We start from the raw sequence: 17,816 nt of genomic DNA, 5'->3' as shown, positions 1-17,816 counted from the left end.
GTATGTATACGTTGGTGTGTTTGTAAGGCATCGAGTCGAGAGAAACTCACCCCACAGTCAGAGCAGGAGTAAGGCTTCTCTCCTGTATGTACCCGTTCATGTCTTTTTAAGAAAGCCAATTGAGAGAAACTCTTCCCGCAGTCAGAGCAGGAGAAATGCTTCTCTCCTGTGTGTGCTCTCTGAGGAACTGTCAGAGCCCCTGATGTTGTGCATCTTTTCCCAGAGTCAGTGAAGGAATACAGATTCTCTCCTGTGTGTATCCTTATGTGTATTTTTAGCTTTGATAGTAATGGGAAGATCTCCTCACAATGTGGGCAGGGGTGAGACCTCTTAGCTCTGTGATCTTCCTGCTGTTGCTCTCTGGATATAGAGAATGTCTCAACATGGTCTCCTGTGTGAACAACATCAGAAGAACCAGTCAGTTGGAGTGATATACATGTCAATCAAATTTATATTATGAAGCCCTTTTTACATCATCAGCTGTCACAAAGTGCTTTATAGAAGCCCGGCCTATAATTCCCAAAGAGCAAGCAATGCAGATATAGAAGCACAGTGGCCAGGAAAAACTCCAGAAAGAGCAGGAACCTTGGAAGAAACATAGAGAGGAAACAGGCCCAAAGGGGTGAAGTATGTATTCATATCAGTAGGCTGTACAATACAAAAGGGGAATGAAACAATTATAAAAGTGGGTAAGAGTTGAAAGCTAAAAAGGGGCGTGTCATCCTCCACTCACTATCACAAGGGTTAGTAACTACAGACTCATTTCATAGAACTTTAAAACACTGGCAGTTTGTCTACTTCACTTCTTTAGTCTACTAATAAAACAAATGCTGACAATACTGGTGTCAAGCCATGCAAGTCTGAGTAGCATTAAATAACATCTACCTTCTCATTGAAACAGTTCATCATGAAACAGTTCTACTGCACCTTTTCATGCACAGTGGGAAGTTGGAATGAAACACAAACTTAGTCAGAGAGAACCTGCTCTTACCACGAGAAACAGGTTCCCCAATCTTCTCCTCCTCTTCTTCATCTTTAATGTTGACATTCAGCTCCAGTGTTTGACTGCAGTCTTCCAACTTCACGGATGTTCCCAGACTTAATTCTAGTCGTCCTGTAGTAACAATGAGAGACAGACAAAAAGTTAGAAATCGACAGAACTGTCAAGACTTTCTTCTCTACAAATATATTATATTTCTTCTTGTTCAATTATCTAATTCAGTGCTTGACTTGGGCTGAAATAGATACCGGTACTGTTTATATTTAGGTTCAATAGCTTCACAACACCGTTGAGCTAATATTCTATAAGAGGAACATGAGCTCAAACACTAGAAATGTGAGGTGAGCTCCTGTCCAAGTCAAGCACTGATCTCATTTCAATAGATCTGGTAGCTAAGCATTGACAACAAAATATTAATTAATTCACATTAGAAAGGACACACTTTAAATTAGGCTACACAAACGTAAGTGAACTTAATCAAAAGTAGATGTCCTAAATTCACAAATGACAAAAACCATTTAGTACAAGGTTGCAGTATGTTTCAGGCAGCACTATGTACTATTTTCCTGAATAACCTGGTCTTCACTGTATAACCACATCAAAAACCAATTGTATTTCCCATTCACACCATAGAAACATTTACAGATAAATATGGAAACAACTGTGTCTGAATATTACTACACATGATAATCATTACGTTCAGCTTCAAAACTGTAGTGCGATCGTGAAATTGTCTCTCTGCATCCGCACTGCAGTCCGTTGACGCAGACAGTGGGCACGCCCTGTTACCAGCCCACGGATTTCACACAAACCAATAACATGCCAAATGAACTCAAAAATCTCAAATTAATTAATTTATTAAAATTACCATGAAGAAATTATGTACATCCATTCAGACAAACCCAAAGTTTCTATCTGTGTGACTTTTAAAATAGTTTATCACGTTCACTTGGTTTGACACAAAAACAACAAACCTTTACCAAACGTGATAATATCTTAATGGGTTTGTTACCTAGCATGGAATGACATGTTCTTTTGTTATTATGCAGAGCAAGGGAAACAACCACCCCAAGGCTCAGAGTGAGTGAAGTTTGAAACACTATTAGCGCGCGCTAACTAGCCAGTCATTTCACTTCGGTTACACCAGCCTCATCTCGGGAGTTGATAGGTTTGAAGTCATAAACAGCGCAATGCTTGACGCACAATGAAGAGCTACTGGCAAAACGCACGAAAGTGCTGTTTGAATTAATGTTTACGCGCCTGCTTCTGCCTACCACCACTCAGTCAGATACTTAATACTTGTATGCTCAGTCAGATTATATGCAACACAGGACACGCTAGATAATATCTAGTAATATCATCAACCATGTGCAGTTAACTAGTGATTATGATTGATTGTTTTTATAAGATAAGTTTAATGCTAGCTAGCAACTTACCTTACTGCATTTGCGTAACAGGCAGTCAGTCTCCTTGTGGAGTGCAACGAGAGAGAGGTAGGTCGTTATTGCGTTGGACTAGTTAACTGTAAGGTTGCAAATTTGGATCCCCAAGCTGACAAGGTGAAAATCTGTCTTTCTGCCCCTGAACGAGGCAGTTAACCCACCGTTCCTATGCCGTCATTGAAAATAAGAATGTGTTCTTAACTGACTTGCCTAGTTCAATAAAGATTAAATAAAAAAGGTGTAAAAAAAATAAAAAATAAAAAATAAAATCGGCAAATCGGCGCCCAAAAATACAGATTTCCGATTGTTATGAAAACTTGAAATTAGCCCTAATTATTCGGCCATTCCGATTAACCGGTCGACCCCTAATGTCTACAATGATGCTTATTAGCGTTTTATAATCTGAGAGGAAATAGAGACTAATATATTGGTAAATCACCTGTCCGAGATACATTTCCATGGTTATCAAAACGTCACGCCAGCGTAAGCCGACACGAAACGCAGCCCTTATTTTTATTGTTTCTAAAAATCACTAAAAAATGATTGGAACCATTTCCACCCCCCAAACGGAAATATCACATTTATATAAATATTCAGAACCTTTACTTTACTCCATACTTTGATGAAGCACCGTTGGCAGTGATTACAGCCTTGAGTCTTCTTGGGTATGACGCTTCAAGCTTGGCATACCTGTTTTGGGGAGGTTCTCGCATTCCTCTCTGTAGACGTGTCGCCGCACAGCTATTTTCGTATCTCTCCAGAGATATTTGATTGGGTTCAAGTCTGGGCTCTGGCAGGGCCACTCAAGGACATTCAGAGACTTGTCCCGAAGACACTCCTGTGTTGTCTTAGCTTTGTGTTTAGGGTAGTTGGAAGGTGAACCGTCATCCCCATTGTGAGGTCCTGAGTGTTCTGGAGCAGGTTTTCATAAAGGATCTATCTGTACTTTGTTGTACTTTCCAACTAGTCTCCCAGTCCCTGCCGCTGAAAAACATCCCCACAGCATGCTGCTGCCACCACCATGCTTCACTGTAGGGATGGTGCCAGGTTTCCTCCAGGCGTGATGCTTGACATTAAGGCCAAAGAGTTCAATCTTGGTTTTATCAGACCAGAGAATCTTGTTTCTCATGATCGGAGTCCTTTTGATGTCTTTTGGCAAACTCCAAGCAGGTTGTCATGAGCCTTTTACTGAAGAGTGGCTTCCATCTGGGCAGTCTACCCTAAAGACATGATTAGCGGAGTGCTGCAGAGATAGTTGTCCTTCTGGAAGGTTCTCCCTTCGCCACAGAGGAGCTCTGGAGCTTTGTCAGAGTGAGCATCGACTTCTTGGTCACCTCCCTGACCAAGGCCCTTCTCCACTGATGTCTCAGTTTGGCCGGGAGTCCAGCTTCCTAAAAAGTCTTGGTGGTTCCAAACTTCTTCCATTTAAGAATGATGGAGGCCTTTCAAATCATATCCTTGGGCTAATATGATTGACACTCGCATGCAAAGGAACTTTGGGTAACGTGGCACATATTCAATGGCATCTTTTCCTCATGGAGGCTGTTCATTTCTGATCTTTGATACTTTTATTGGTTTGTAACCGTATCATGGTATACTATATGTTAACGCTATGTGGGAGGGCCACTTTGTTACTTGGTAGCTACTAGCAAAAAACCCTGTGTTGTGGATCATCTACAACTATTTTGGACTGTCCATACTGTAACGTTGGTCTCAGGCTTCACTAACTAGCGTTACTGTTATAGGTGGAGCTATTCTTTCCTACTTTTCAAACAAATACTGTAATATTTCACATATCTTGCTAGATATGTATCTTGTTGTGATATTTCACATAACTAGTATGTGCTTTGAAATCCTTCCATCTGGTAGTCGCTGACGTTTGGTCAGTGTTCAATGTAAAATAAACATCTATATGCACTACAACATAATGTAAGACGTCTGGGTCCTGTAACCATCTGGGATGCAAACGCCATCTAGGAGGATCCTTTTACCAGTTTTCTATCCCTTTAGAATAATGACAGGTGAAAGGTCACTCAGAACAATACTATCATATCCACTTCCTGCTACATTGGGAAGCAATGAGCAAGAAACTAAAAAGTAGTCTGTATGAGAAAATTATTTAAAATGTTGACGAGTAACGGGAATATTCCCTTTTCCTCGGGTTCTGAATCCTCCAAGGTTCACATAGATTAAAGTCCTTAATGAAAAGCTGTCATTTCTTTCTACTCTGTTAGTGGGAAGTGTCTAAACCAGAGGAGCGATCTAGATCAGGAGCAATTAAAATCCCCTGCCATTAGGACTTTACCAGGAAGGGAGGTAACTAGACTAATTCATTCTCAGTTACTCTAATATCTAAATAAACGATAATACTTCATACGGCGTCTAGTATGTTCAATAGGAAAGGAAAATTACGAAGAGCGCGCCCTCGTTCACGCGGGCAAAGAGACTAATTTTCTCTTAGTGCTCCCAATGGATAAACAACCATTACTCGTTTGTTTTTCAAAAAACAAGCCTGAAACTATGTATAAATACTGTTAAGTGGAAGCAATATCATCCCCCACTCACTATCACAAGGGTTAGTAACGACACAGACTCATTTCATAGAACTTTAAAACACTGGCAGTTTGTCTACTTCACTTCTTTAGTCTACTCTCTGATCACTCCAGATAGACCAGTGAATAAAACAAATGCTGGCAATACTGGTGTCAAACCACGCAAGTCTCAGTACCATGAAATAACATCTACCTTCTCATTGAAACAGTTCATCATGAAACAGTTCTACTGCAACTTTTCATACACAGTGGGAAGTTGGAATGAAACAAACTTAAAACCTGCTCTTACCATGAGAAACAGATGTCCCAATCTTCTGCTCCTCTTCTTCATCTTTCATGTTGACATTCAGCTCCAGTGTTTGACTGCTGTCTTCCAGCTTCACTGATGTCATCTCTGGATCCTGCAGAGAAAACTGGGCTCCACTGTCACTATCAGTACCCAGTGACTGTAGGTTTGGACTCAGTGTGGAAGGAGAGAGGAGGCCTGCGTTTGTCCTCACTGTTGAGGTTACTGGCCTCATACCAGAGTCGGCAAGTACTAGAGGAGAAACGGACACAAAAGTTGTGTATTCAAAGTCCTGGCACTTTCTTTATTCACTATTAAATATATTCTATTTTTTCTTGGTCAATTATCTAATTCAGTGCTTGACTTGGACTGAAATAGTTGCCGATACTCATTTTGTGTGCTGGTACTGTTTATATTTAGGTGCAGAAGCTCCACAATACATTTGAGCTAAAACTTAACCTGTAGTAGATAAATACATACAAGACTCAAAAACCATTTAGTACAAGGTTACAGTTTGTTTTTGGCAGAACTATGTACTATTTTCCTTAACCTTCTTCACGGTATTATTCCAATCAAAAAACAATTGTATTTCCATATAGAAATACATAGACAAACTGAATGTGTCAATATTCTAGACATGTAGAAACTGATAATCATTACATTTATCTCCAAAACAGTAGTGACCTTAAAATGGTCTCTGCTGCATCCTCACTGCCTGCATTGAAGTCTGTTGACGCAGACCGAGTGGGAGCTGCCATTTTACCAGCTTGTGAATTTTTCCTTCCATGGACCTCTACGGACAATTCCTTCGATCTCATGGCCTGGTTTTTGCTCTCACAGGGCTGGGCGATGTGGCCAAAATATCATACCATTTTTCACGGTATTTAATGTTTTTGATTAATAAAAGTTCTACATTTGCTCTATGAGTAGTGCGTGACCCTAGGGTGGCAACACTTATATTCTAAATGAATTCAATGGGTCTTTATCAATTCTAATTGTTTTATACCGTTCAATTCAACTTAAACCTAAAACAATTTCCTGCACTCATTTGAGATCATTTACACACTGCCACGATATGGGAAAAAATACTAGGGCTTATTATTAACCAAATGTTGCAATTTAGATCAAAACACCAAGGTGAACTTTTGGAATCATGGGATTAGAATGATTATTCTAATTCCATAGTTAGAATATAAATAATGGGCACTTCTACCATCTCATTGAAACAGTTCTACTGCAACTTTTCCTGCACAGTGGGAAGTTGGAATGAAACAAACTTAGAACCTGCTCTTACCATGAGAAACAGATGTCCCAATCTTCTCCTCCTCTTCTTCATCCTTAATGTTGACATTCAGCTCCAGTGTTTGACTGCAGTCCTCCAGCTTCACTGATGCCATCTCTGGACCCTGCTGTGCAAACTGTGCTCCACTGTCACAATCAGGACCCAGTGACTGTAGGTTTGTCCTCACTGTTGATGTTACTAGCCTCATACCTGAGTCAGCAAGTAGTAGAAGAGAAACAGACAAACATTATTGTCTTGCCAGTTCTGGCACCTTCTTTATTGTCTAAAAATATATTATATTTCTTCTTGTTCAATTATCTAATTCAGTACTTGACTTGGACTGAAATAGGTGCCAGTACTGTTTATATTTAGGTGCAGGAGCTCCACAACACTGTTAAGCTAATATTCTATAAGAGGAACATGTGCTCAAACAGTAGAAATTTGGAGGTGAACTCTTGTCCAAGTCAAGAACTGATCTCATTTCAATAGATCAGGTAGGTAAGGATTGACAAGAAAACATTGATGCATTAATATTAGACACAAAGGACACACAACGTAAGATCACTTAATATATAGATGTCCTAAATTCACATAAAATGACTAAAAAACCATGAAGTACAAGGTTAGTTTGTTTCAGGTAGAACTATGTATTATTTTCCTGAAGAACCGCGCGTCTTCGTTGTTTCAATCAAAAACCAGCAGTATTTCCGTTCACACCATACTCAAATGTATAGAGAAAGATAGAAACAACTGCATGTGTCTGAATATTAGTACACATGTAGAAAACCAACAATCATTACATTCAGCTTCAAAACAGTTGCGCAACCGTAACATTGTCTGCTCTTTAGTCCGTTGACCCAGTCCGAGTCGGCGCCGCCATTTTGTGAATTTTACACCAAACCGATAACATGCAGCTCGGAAATCTCAAATAAATTGATTCTTTATTCAAATTAACCTGAGCAGAATATGTACATCCACTAAGACTAACACCAACGTCTCTAGTTACGTGACTTGTAAAAAAGTTTAACTTCACCACGTTCTCCACTCGGTTTGACACAAAAATAACACATCAAACCTTTATCAAACGTCATAATAATTTAATGGATTTGTTACCTAGCATGGAATGACATGTTCTTTCGACATTAGAACGTTTAAACATTAGAAAGTTTAAACGTACCTGTAGTAATAAAATGAAACGGGCACAAAAGTTACCTTCTTGACTGCACAGTTCTGGCGCTTTTTTTTATTCTGAAGAATGGTGCGTGCCTGTCGGGAACTTCCTGTTCCACCACTAACACCGTCCGTGCATTTCGGGATCCTTGGGTTGGCCCCACCCCATTACATGAGAAGGGGGTAGCTGCTGCTGCTGCTGCTCCCGCCCTCTCCTGCTGCTCCTCCTCCTTCCCTGGGACACTTCTCATTTGCATAGTGTTGATCAAGCTGTCGATTGTGGCCTGTGGAATGTTGTCCCACCCCAGCTAGCACAGTGGATCTGGGCGGATTCCGGCTGACTAGCTAGCCGGCTGAGAGTCAGACTCGGCCGACATCATGTGGCCCGAGGATGCGGGGATTAAACTCGGGCCGAATCCGGTGAGAGTTTATCTGGCCAAATGTATTACTTGGGGCTCGGGACGATTGGGGCCACTCTCTGGCAGATGATTACACGGGGGCCTGTATATAATTAACATTTCATTATTTATTTATTTGTCCATATTTTTTAATTGTTTCCGTGATAAAAAAAAATACTATTAACTTTAATAGTAAACTTTAAATTATTTTAGAGTCCGGTTTAAGTTGTACTTTCGTATTTTGATACTTTGTACATGGCAACTGATAAGCATTAACACAGCAGTCGCGGTGCAGATCCACTAAGGGTGAAACATTTTCTGGCGACAGTAGTCTGAAGTCTTGGAGGCCCAAAAACTTCTCAGCTGTAGATATAATTATGTCCAGGAAGCTTGGCGCCAGTGATGTACTGGGCCGTTCGCACTACCCTCTGTAGTGCCTTGCGGTCGGAGGCCGAGCAGTTGCCATAACTGCTCGGTAGGGGGAATAGGTTTTGTCATGCCTGCTTCACGACTGTCTTGGTGTGCTTGGACCATGTTAGTTTGTTGGTGATGTGGACACCAAGAAATTTGAGGCTCTCAACCTGCTCAAAAATTAAATGCTAATTAGCTGCTAATGTGGCTATCATAAAGAACTACAAGTACAATTACGGCCTACCCTGGGAAAACCCTAATCCGAACGACACTGGGCCAATTGTGCTCTGCCCTATGGGACTCCCAATCACAGCCGGTTGTGATACAGCCTGGAATCAAACCAGGGTCTGTAGTGATGCCTCTAGCACTGAGATGCAGTGTCTTAGACCGCTGCCCCACTCAGGATGGCACATTTGTAAAATCCCGGGAAAATATTCAACTCTAATGGTGACTGAAGGAATAGGCTGACAGAATCTATGGATAATAGCCTATAATTTAGTCTGTCAAACAGGTATATGTAACAGTATTACTTTAGACCGTCCCCTCGCCCATTTTATATTACGGATAGCCAGGGAGCTCAATCCAACACTCAGACATCATTTACTAACAAAGCATTTGTGTTTAGTGAGTCTGCCAGATCAGAGGCAGTGGGGAGGACCAGGGATGTTATCTTGATAAGTGTGTGAATTGGACCATTTCCTGTCCTGCTAATCATAAACAATGTAACGAGTACTTTTGGGTGTCAGGGAAAATGTATGGAGTAAAAAGTACATTTTCTTTAGAAATGTAGTGAAATAAAAGTTGTCACCAATATAAATAGTAAAGTACAGATACTACAAAAACTACTAAAGTAGTTATTTAAATCACTTTTACTTAAGTACTTTACACCACTGCATGCATCCACTCCATGTGTCAGCATTGCAGGCTGGTGGTGTGTTGGTTGGGGTGTGTTTTCAGGGCACACATTGGGCCCCTTGATAAAAGATGTGCAATGTTTGAATGCCACAACGTTTTCGTCTTTTGAGCTTCTATTCATGAAATCTATGCAGCCTACTCAATCACTTTTTATAGCTACTGTTTACAGGCCTCCTGGGCCATATACAGCGTTCCTCACGGAGCTCCCTGAAGTCCTATCGGACCTTGTAGTCATAGCAGATAATATTCTAATTTTTGGTGACTTTAATATTCACATGGAAAAGTCCACAGACCCACTCCAAAAGGCTTTCGGAGCCATCATCGACTCAGTGGGTTTTGTCCAACATGTCTCCGGACCTACTCACTGCCACAGTGATACTCTGGACCTAGTTATATAAATGTTGTGGATCTTAATTTATGTTTTTCCTCATAATCTTGGACTATTGGACCACCATTTTATTACGTTTGCAATCGCAACAAATAATCTGCTCAGACTCTAACCAAGAATCATCAAAAGTCGTGCTATAAATTCTCAGACAACCCAAAGATTCCTTGATGTCCTTTCAGACTCCCTCTGTCTACCCAAGGACGCCAGAGGAAATACATCAGTTAACCACCTAACTGAGAACCTCAATTTAACCTTACCCTAGATGCAGTCGCACCCCTAAAAACTAAAATTATTTGTCATAAGAAACTAGCTCCCTGGTATACAGAAAATACCCGAGCTCTGAAGCAAGCTTCCAGAAAATTGGAATGGAAATGGTGCCACACCAAACTGGAAGTCTTCCAACTAGCTTGGAAAGACAGTACCGTGCAGTATCGTGCTGCTCGATCATCCTATTTTTCCAACTTAATTGAGGAAAATAAGAACAATACAACATTTATTTTTGATACTGTTGCAAAGCTAACTAAAAAGCAGCATTCCCCAAGTGAGGGTGGCTTTCACTTCAGCAGTAATAAATTCATGAACTTCTTTGAGGAAAAGATCATGATCATTAGAAAGCAAATTACGGACTCCTCTTTAAATCTGCATATTCCTCCAAAGCTCAGCTGTCCCGAGTCTGCACAACTCTGCCAGGACCTAGGATCAAGGGAGACACTCAAGTGTTTTAGTACTATATCTCTTGACACAATGATGAAAATAAGCATGGCCTCTAAACCTTCAAGCTGCATACTGGACCCTATTCCAACTAAACTACTGAAAGAGCTGCTTCCTGTGCTTGGCCCTCCTATGTTGAACATAATAAACGGCTCTCTATCCGCCGGATGTGTACCAAACTCACTAAAAGTGGCAGTAATAAAGCCTCTCTTGAAAAAGCCAAACCTTGACCCAGAAAATATAAAAAACTATCGGCCTTTTTCGAATCTCCCATTCCTCTCAAAAAAAAATGAAAAAGCTGAAATGCTTCAGTCTGGTTTTAGACCCCATCATAGCACTGAGACTGCACTTGTGAAAGTGGTAAATTACATTTTAATGGCGTCAGTCCGAGGCTCTGCATCTGTCCTTGTGCTCCTAGACCTTAGTGCTTGCTGCCTTTGATACCATCAATCACCACATTCTTTTGGAGAGATTGGAAACCCAAATTGGTCTACACGGACAAGTTCTGGCCTGGTTTAGATCTCATCTGTCGGAAAGATATCAGTTTGTCTCTGTGGATGGTTTGTCCTCAGTAACAGTAAATTTCGGTGTTCCTAAAGGTTCCGTTTTAGGACCACTATTGTTTTCACTATATATTTTACCTCTTGGGGATGTCATTCGAAAACATAATGTTAACTTTCACTGCTATGCGGATGACACGCGGCTGGCTGTACATTTTGATGACACATGGTGAAGCCCCAAAATTTCCCTCGCTGGAAGCCTGTGTTTCAGACATAAGGAAGTGGATGGCTGCAAACTTTCTACTTTTAAACACGGACAAAACAGAGATGCTTGTGCTAGGTCCCAAGAAACAAAGAGATCTTCTGCTGAATCTGACAATTAATGTTGATGGTTGTACAGTCGTCTCAAATAAAACTGTGAAGGACCTCGGCGTTACTCTGGACCCTGATCTCTCTTTTGACGAACATATCAAAACTGTTTCAATTACAGCTTTTTTCCATCTACGTAACATTGCAAAAATCAGAAATGTTCTGTCCAAAAATGATGCAGAAAAATTAATCCATGCTTTTGCCACTTCTAGGTTAGACTACTGCAATGCTCTACTTTCCGGCTACCCGGATAAAGCACTAAATACATTTCAGTTAGTGCTAAATACGGCTGCTAGAATCCTGACTGGAACAAACAAAAAAATATCATATTACTCCAGTGCTAGCCTCCCTACACTGACTTCCTGTTGTTAAGGCAAGGGCTGATTTCAAGGTTTTACTGCTAACCTACAAAGGTAGGCGCAAGCCCATGTAATGCTATCTTTCAGACTTGGTCCTGTCGTACATACCTTGGGTCACAAGACGCAAGACGCAGGCCTCCTAATTGTCCCTAGAATTTCTAAGCAAACAGCTGGAGGCAGGGCTTTCTCCCATAGAGCTCCATTTTTATGGAATGGTCTGCCTACCCATGTGAGAGATGCAGACTCGGTCTCAACCTTTAAACCTTTAAGTCTTTATTGAAGACGCATCTCCTCAGTAGGTCTTATGATTGAGTGTAGTCTGGCCCAGGAGTGTGAAGGTGAACTGAAAGGCACTGGAGCAATGAACCGCCCTTGCTGTCTCTGCCTGGCCGGTTCCCCTCTCTCCACTGGGATTCTCTGCCTCTAACCCTATTACAGGGGCTGAGTCACTGGCTTACTGGTGCTCTTCCATGCCGTCCCTAGGAGGGGTATGTCACTTGAGTGGGTTGAGTCACTGACGTGGTCTTCCTGTCTGGGTTGGCGCCCCCCCTTGGGTTGTGCTGTGGCGGAGATGTTTGTGGGCTATACTCTGCCTCGTCTCAGGATGGTAAGTTGGTGGTTGAATATATCCCTCTAGTGGTGTGGGGGCTGTGCTTTGGCAAAGTGGGTGGGGTTATATCCTTCCTGTCTGGCCCTGTCCGGGGGTATCATCGGATGGGGCCACAGTGTCTCCTGACCCCTTCTGTTTCAGCCTCCAGTATTTATGCTGCAGTAGTTTGTGTCGGGCGGCTAGGGTCAGTCTGTTATATCTGGAGTATTTCTCCTGTCCTATCCGGTGTCCTGCGTGAATTTAAGTATGCTCTCTTTAATTCTCTTTCTTTCTTTCTCTCTCTCTCTCAGAAGACCTGAGCCATAGGACCATGTCTCAGGACTACCTGGCATGATGACTCCTTGCTGTCCCCAATCCACCTGGCCGTGCTGCTGCTCCAGTTTCAACTGTTCTGTCTGCACCTTTGGAACCCTGACCTGTTCACCAGACGTGCTACCTGTCCCAGACCTGCAGTTTTCAACTCTCTAGAGACAGCAGGAGTGGTAGAGATACTCTCAATGATCGGCTATGAAAAGCCTTCTGACATTTACTCCTGAGGTGCTGACCTGTCGCACCCTCGACAACTCCTGTGATTATTATTATTTGACCATGCTGGTCATTTATGAACATTCGAACATCTTGGCCATGTTCTGTTATAATCTCCACCCGGCACAGCCAGAAGAGGACTGGCTACCCCTCATAGCCTGGTTCCTCTCTAGGTGTCTTCCTAGGTTTTGGCCTTTCTAGGGAGTTTTTCCTAGCCACCGTACTTCTACATCTGCATTGCTTGCTGTATGGGGTTTTAGGCTGAGTTTCTGTACAACACTTTGTGGCATCAGCTGATGTAAGAAGGGCTTTATAAATACATTTGATTTGATCTTACATACAGGACTTCCAAGTTGTAAAATAGTGAACTACTCCTTTAATGGAGTGGTAGGCTCTATGAAAGGGATGTTTCACAAAAAAAACAACTTTATTGTAGTATTTTGTTCATTAGTACACTGCAATCACGTTTTCAAGAACGCAAGGTCCATACAGAAGTGGTTTGTTGAGATCGGTGTGGAAGAACTTGACTGGCCCGCACATTGCCCTGACCTTTACCCCATCGAACACCTTTGGGATGAATTGGAACAAATGGTCTGTTCTATATCTTCAATCAAATTAAACATGTACTACTGTGACATTAAAATGTTTAATGGTATTTTTCATCAGTTGTTTTCTATGAAATGTCATTTCCACCACACTCTGTCATTACCACAACGCTAAGTCATTACCATCACGGTACATATTGTTGTGCCAAAAGTGTATTAAATTACAACTGATATAAATGACTTTTCCCATATGTGAACCTTTTATACTTGTTCTTAAATAATTTCTAAAGTAATGTAAAATATTAAGATGTTGATGTGGTAAATACATGTTTCTGAGTATCATCAAGGCAAATATGGACATTTAGACACGACAATAATGAATACATATAATTAAGGAAACTTCCAAATAGTTAAAAATACGTTTTTGAATGTGAAATGTTATATAAAACACCGTAGGCATAATTTCTGTCATTTCCTTTTCAACTAAAATAACCAATAAAAATCTTTAATTGTTAAATAGTTTGGTCTCAGCCACTATTAGATCTTGTTTCCAGATCGGGTGAAGAAGATATTCAGAGAAAAAAACAGTTAAGAGATTTAATTTTCCAAAACATTTAACATGCCTGTATTTGTAAAACCAACCATATATTTTAATAGAACAGGTTGACTATAAATTTAGACATAGGTGATTTCACCACTGTAATCAGATGGACATTATGTTATGGTCATTGAATTGTTTATCCCACTAACCACGTGTTAAATGTGTAGTGTAGCCTACACTGTGTAGGACTATGAATTGGGCAGCTATAGGCTTTTTTTTAATCGGCTAATTATGTTCTGGCCCGCAGACTAGCTACAAGCCCAGCAACAAATTGACTGGAGGCCAAACCTAGTTACCAACCCCTGTTGTGTATAGTCAATTCAATCTTCCCCTTCACCATCATCATAATTCAGATAATTCTAATGTGTGGATATAGTGCTAAACTTGAAGGACTGAAGGTCCTGTGAATTGAAATGATACCGTTCCCCACCAGTGCCCTCAGAAGAGGAAACAACGATACAATGTAGTCTAACAACATCTCTCTCAAACAGCACAGATGTGATTCACTGTAGAAGCACTGGTCCTCTTACATTTTAATTCCAGGTTGCATATTACAATATTTAAGGGCATATCAGATGGTCTGCTCTGTCCATAACAGTCACACCAAGCATAGGGTTGGTTGGTATAATATTGAAATGGGTAAATAATGTACCTAGTAGTTACTTAGCCTGATAACACATCACTCCCAAAAGACATAAGCAGAAATGTAGCAGCCTATACACCTAATCATTAGTGATCTGACATGTTGTATTGCATGGAAACTGTAGGCTACTAACAACAGCTGCTACATAGTCTAGTTTACTATGGTCCCGTCCCTCTGACCAGGGTAAACACGTGGTAATGTTGTGTATTGTATATACAGTATTTCACTTCAAACAGTTTATTTCATTTAATTATACACAAGAGAGAAAAAAAAATGTACAAACATAATTTTTCATTACATTCTTGTCAGTTAGCAGATGCTCTTATCCAGAGAGATTTACAGGACAAATAAGGGTACAGGACAAATAAGGGTTAATTGGCTTGCTCAAGGGCACAATGACAGATTTTTACACCTAGTCGGCTCGGGTTTCAAACCAGCAACCTTTCAGTTACTGGCCCAACACTCTTAACCACTGGCTCCCTGCCACCAGATCAATTAACTTCAATACAGTTATTCAAATACATTCATCATCAATGACTACAATAATGAATCAAGTATTAAAGACAATTAAATAAAGAAGTAGTAGATTCAGTCTGTTAATCATTAAACAAAAGTGGATGCATGGATGCATGCAGTGGTGTAAAGTACTAAAGAATAAATTATTTGAAGACCTAGTTCATCTGTACTTTACTATTTATATATATATTTTTTGTTTTTAATTTTACCCCTTTTTTTTAGAATAATTTCTTTAAATAACTAATTTAGACGTTTTTGGGGCGTATCTGTACTTTACTATTTATATTGTTGACAACTTTTATTTCACTACATTCCTAAAGAAAATATGTACTTTTTACTCCATACATTTTCCCTGACCCCCAAAAGTACTTGTTACATTGTTTATGATTAGCAGGACAGAAAATGGTCCAGTTCACACACTTATCAAGAGAACATCCCTGGTCCTCCCCACTGCCTCTGATCTGGCAGACTCACTAAACACAAATGCTTCGTTTGTAAATGATGTCTGAGTGTTGGATTGAGCTCCCTGGCTATCCGTACTATATATTTTTTTTAAAGACAAATGTGCCGCCTGGTTTGCTTAATTGAAGGAATTTGAAATGATTAATACTTTTACTTTTGATACTTAAGTATCTTTACAACCAAATACTTTTACTCAAGTAGTATTTTAATGGGTGACTCACTTTCACTTGAGTCATTTTATATTAAGGTATCATTACTTTTACTCAAGTATGACAGTTAGGTACTTTTTCCACCATTTCCTCCCATCAGCGTGAAACAGCAGGAACTGGGATTCATCAGAACAGGCAGTATGTTTCCAATTTTCCAGTGTCCAGTGTTTTCATTCCTTAGCCCACTGCAACCGCAGTTTGTTTTTTGTTGAAAGCTAATGAGGATCCATAATAAATACACAACAACTAGATCATTAAGGATCATAGCTTTCACCTGGGTTCAGCTGGTCAGTCTATGTCAAGGAAAGAACAGGTGTCGTTAATGTTCTATACACTCAGTGCATGTTGTGTCTACTAGCTCAATCCCACAGAAAACTGCAGAGTGAAGCAGTACCACTCAGTTAACCATCAGACTCCACTGTGAGAAGCCTCACAAAGGATATTCAACCTTAAGGGCAAATCCAAGGTCATCTCAATATCTTTACAGTAGATGCTAACAACACTCACCAAAACTGTCAAGGTGTACACTGATCAGTAAAGACAGGCTAACATTCTATAATGCTCCATTCCCTCTGTACAGTTCTCTCTCAGTGAGAAACAACAGGATAACAATAGTGTTCTACGCTTTCTTCATTTGATTCAATTCAACGTTGCCAATTATTTAATGACATGAGAATTAAGTGGAGTGTCTAATCTTAGCTGGTCTGAGAAAACTTCTCTCCTTTATGTATACATTGGTGTCTTTTTAAATGGCCCAATCTGTAGAATCTCTTCTCACAGTCAGCGCAGTGATAAGGCTTCTCTCCTGTGTGTAAACGTTGATGTCGTTTTAAGTTGCACAGTAGAGAGAAACTCGCCGCACAGTCAGAGCAGGAGTAAGGCTTCTCTCCTGTGTGTATACTTTCATGTCGTTTTAAGTGGCACAGTACAGAGAAACTCGCCGCACAGTCAGAGCAGATGTAAGGCTTCTCTCCTGTGTGTGTTCTCTGATGAACTTTTAGCCTAGTTGATGTTGTGAAGCATTTTACACAATCAGAGCAAGAGTAAGGCTTCTCTCCTGTGTGTGTTCTTTTATGGACTTTTAGCTCAGTTGATGTTGTGAAGCATTTTACACAGTCAGAGCAGGAGTAAGGCTTCTCTCCTGTATGTATATGTTTATGTGTTTTTAAGTGGCCCAGTCGAGAGAAACTCTTTCCACAGTCAGAGCAGGAGTAAGGCTTCTCTCCCGTATGTATATGTTGGTGTCTTTTTAAGTGGCCCAGTAGAGAGAAACTCTTTCCACAGTCAGAGCAGGAGTAAGGCTTCTCTCCTGTGTGTATACATTCATGTCGTTTTAAGTTGCACAGTAGAGAGAACCTCGCCGCACAGTCAGAGCAGGAATAAAGCTTCTCTCCTGTGTGTATACGTTCATGTCGTTTTAAGTTGCGCAGTAGAGAGAAACTCGCCTTACAGTCAGAGCAGATGTAAGGCTTCTCTCCTGTGTGTGTTCTTTGATGAACTTTTAGCCTAGTTGATGTTGTGAAGCATTTTACACAGTCAGAGCAGGAGAACAGCTTCTCTCCTGTGTGCACTCTCTGATGAACTGTCAGAGCCTTGGATGTTGTGAAATTCTTCCCACCGTCAGTATGGGAATACCGATTCTCTCCTGTGTGTATTTTTAGGTGTACTTTTAGCTTTGATAGAAATGGGAAAATCTCCTCACAATGTGGGCAGGGGTGAGACCTCTTAGCTCTGTGATCTTCCTGCTGTTGCTCTCTAGATGTAGAGAATGTCTCAACATTGTCTCCTGTGTGAACAACATCAGAAGAACCAGTCAGTTGATGTGATATACATGTCAATCACATGTATTTTATGTAGCCCTTATTACATCAGAAGTTGTCACAAAGTGCTTTACAGAAACCCAGCCTCAATCCCCAAAGAGC

The 17,816-nt window shown here is 40.7% G+C and overlaps 1 protein-coding gene and 1 long non-coding RNA gene across 2 annotated transcripts in view; one reads left to right on the top strand and one right to left on the bottom strand.

Annotated features, from left to right (window-relative positions):
• The window catches only part of LOC118948156 (uncharacterized), a 166,423-nt gene that overhangs the window by 133,845 nt on the left and 14,762 nt on the right, over positions 1-17,816 (bottom strand). The window contains exons 5-6 of the mRNA XM_090209465.1: positions 6,575-6,772; positions 5,284-5,532 (exon numbers count right to left, since the gene is read on the bottom strand). Of these exons, the coding sequence (XP_090065591.1) occupies positions 5,284-5,532; positions 6,575-6,772 (447 nt within the window). The remainder of the gene's footprint in view (positions 1-5,283; positions 5,533-6,574; positions 6,773-17,816) is intronic.
• Positions 7,856-13,561, top strand: LOC149975394 (uncharacterized). The gene is made up of 2 exons (XR_016488260.1): positions 7,856-8,152; positions 12,684-13,561. It is a non-coding gene; the product is annotated as an uncharacterized LOC149975394 (long non-coding RNA).

The sequence above is a fragment of the Oncorhynchus mykiss genome, chromosome 18, assembly GCF_057628025.1.
Source record: "Oncorhynchus mykiss isolate SJ-2025 chromosome 18, ASM5762802v1, whole genome shotgun sequence".
Classification (NCBI taxonomy): Eukaryota; Metazoa; Chordata; class Actinopteri; order Salmoniformes; family Salmonidae; genus Oncorhynchus; species Oncorhynchus mykiss.
Note: the sequence above shows the minus strand (reverse complement) of the source record. Positions and strands in the feature narration are given on the sequence as shown.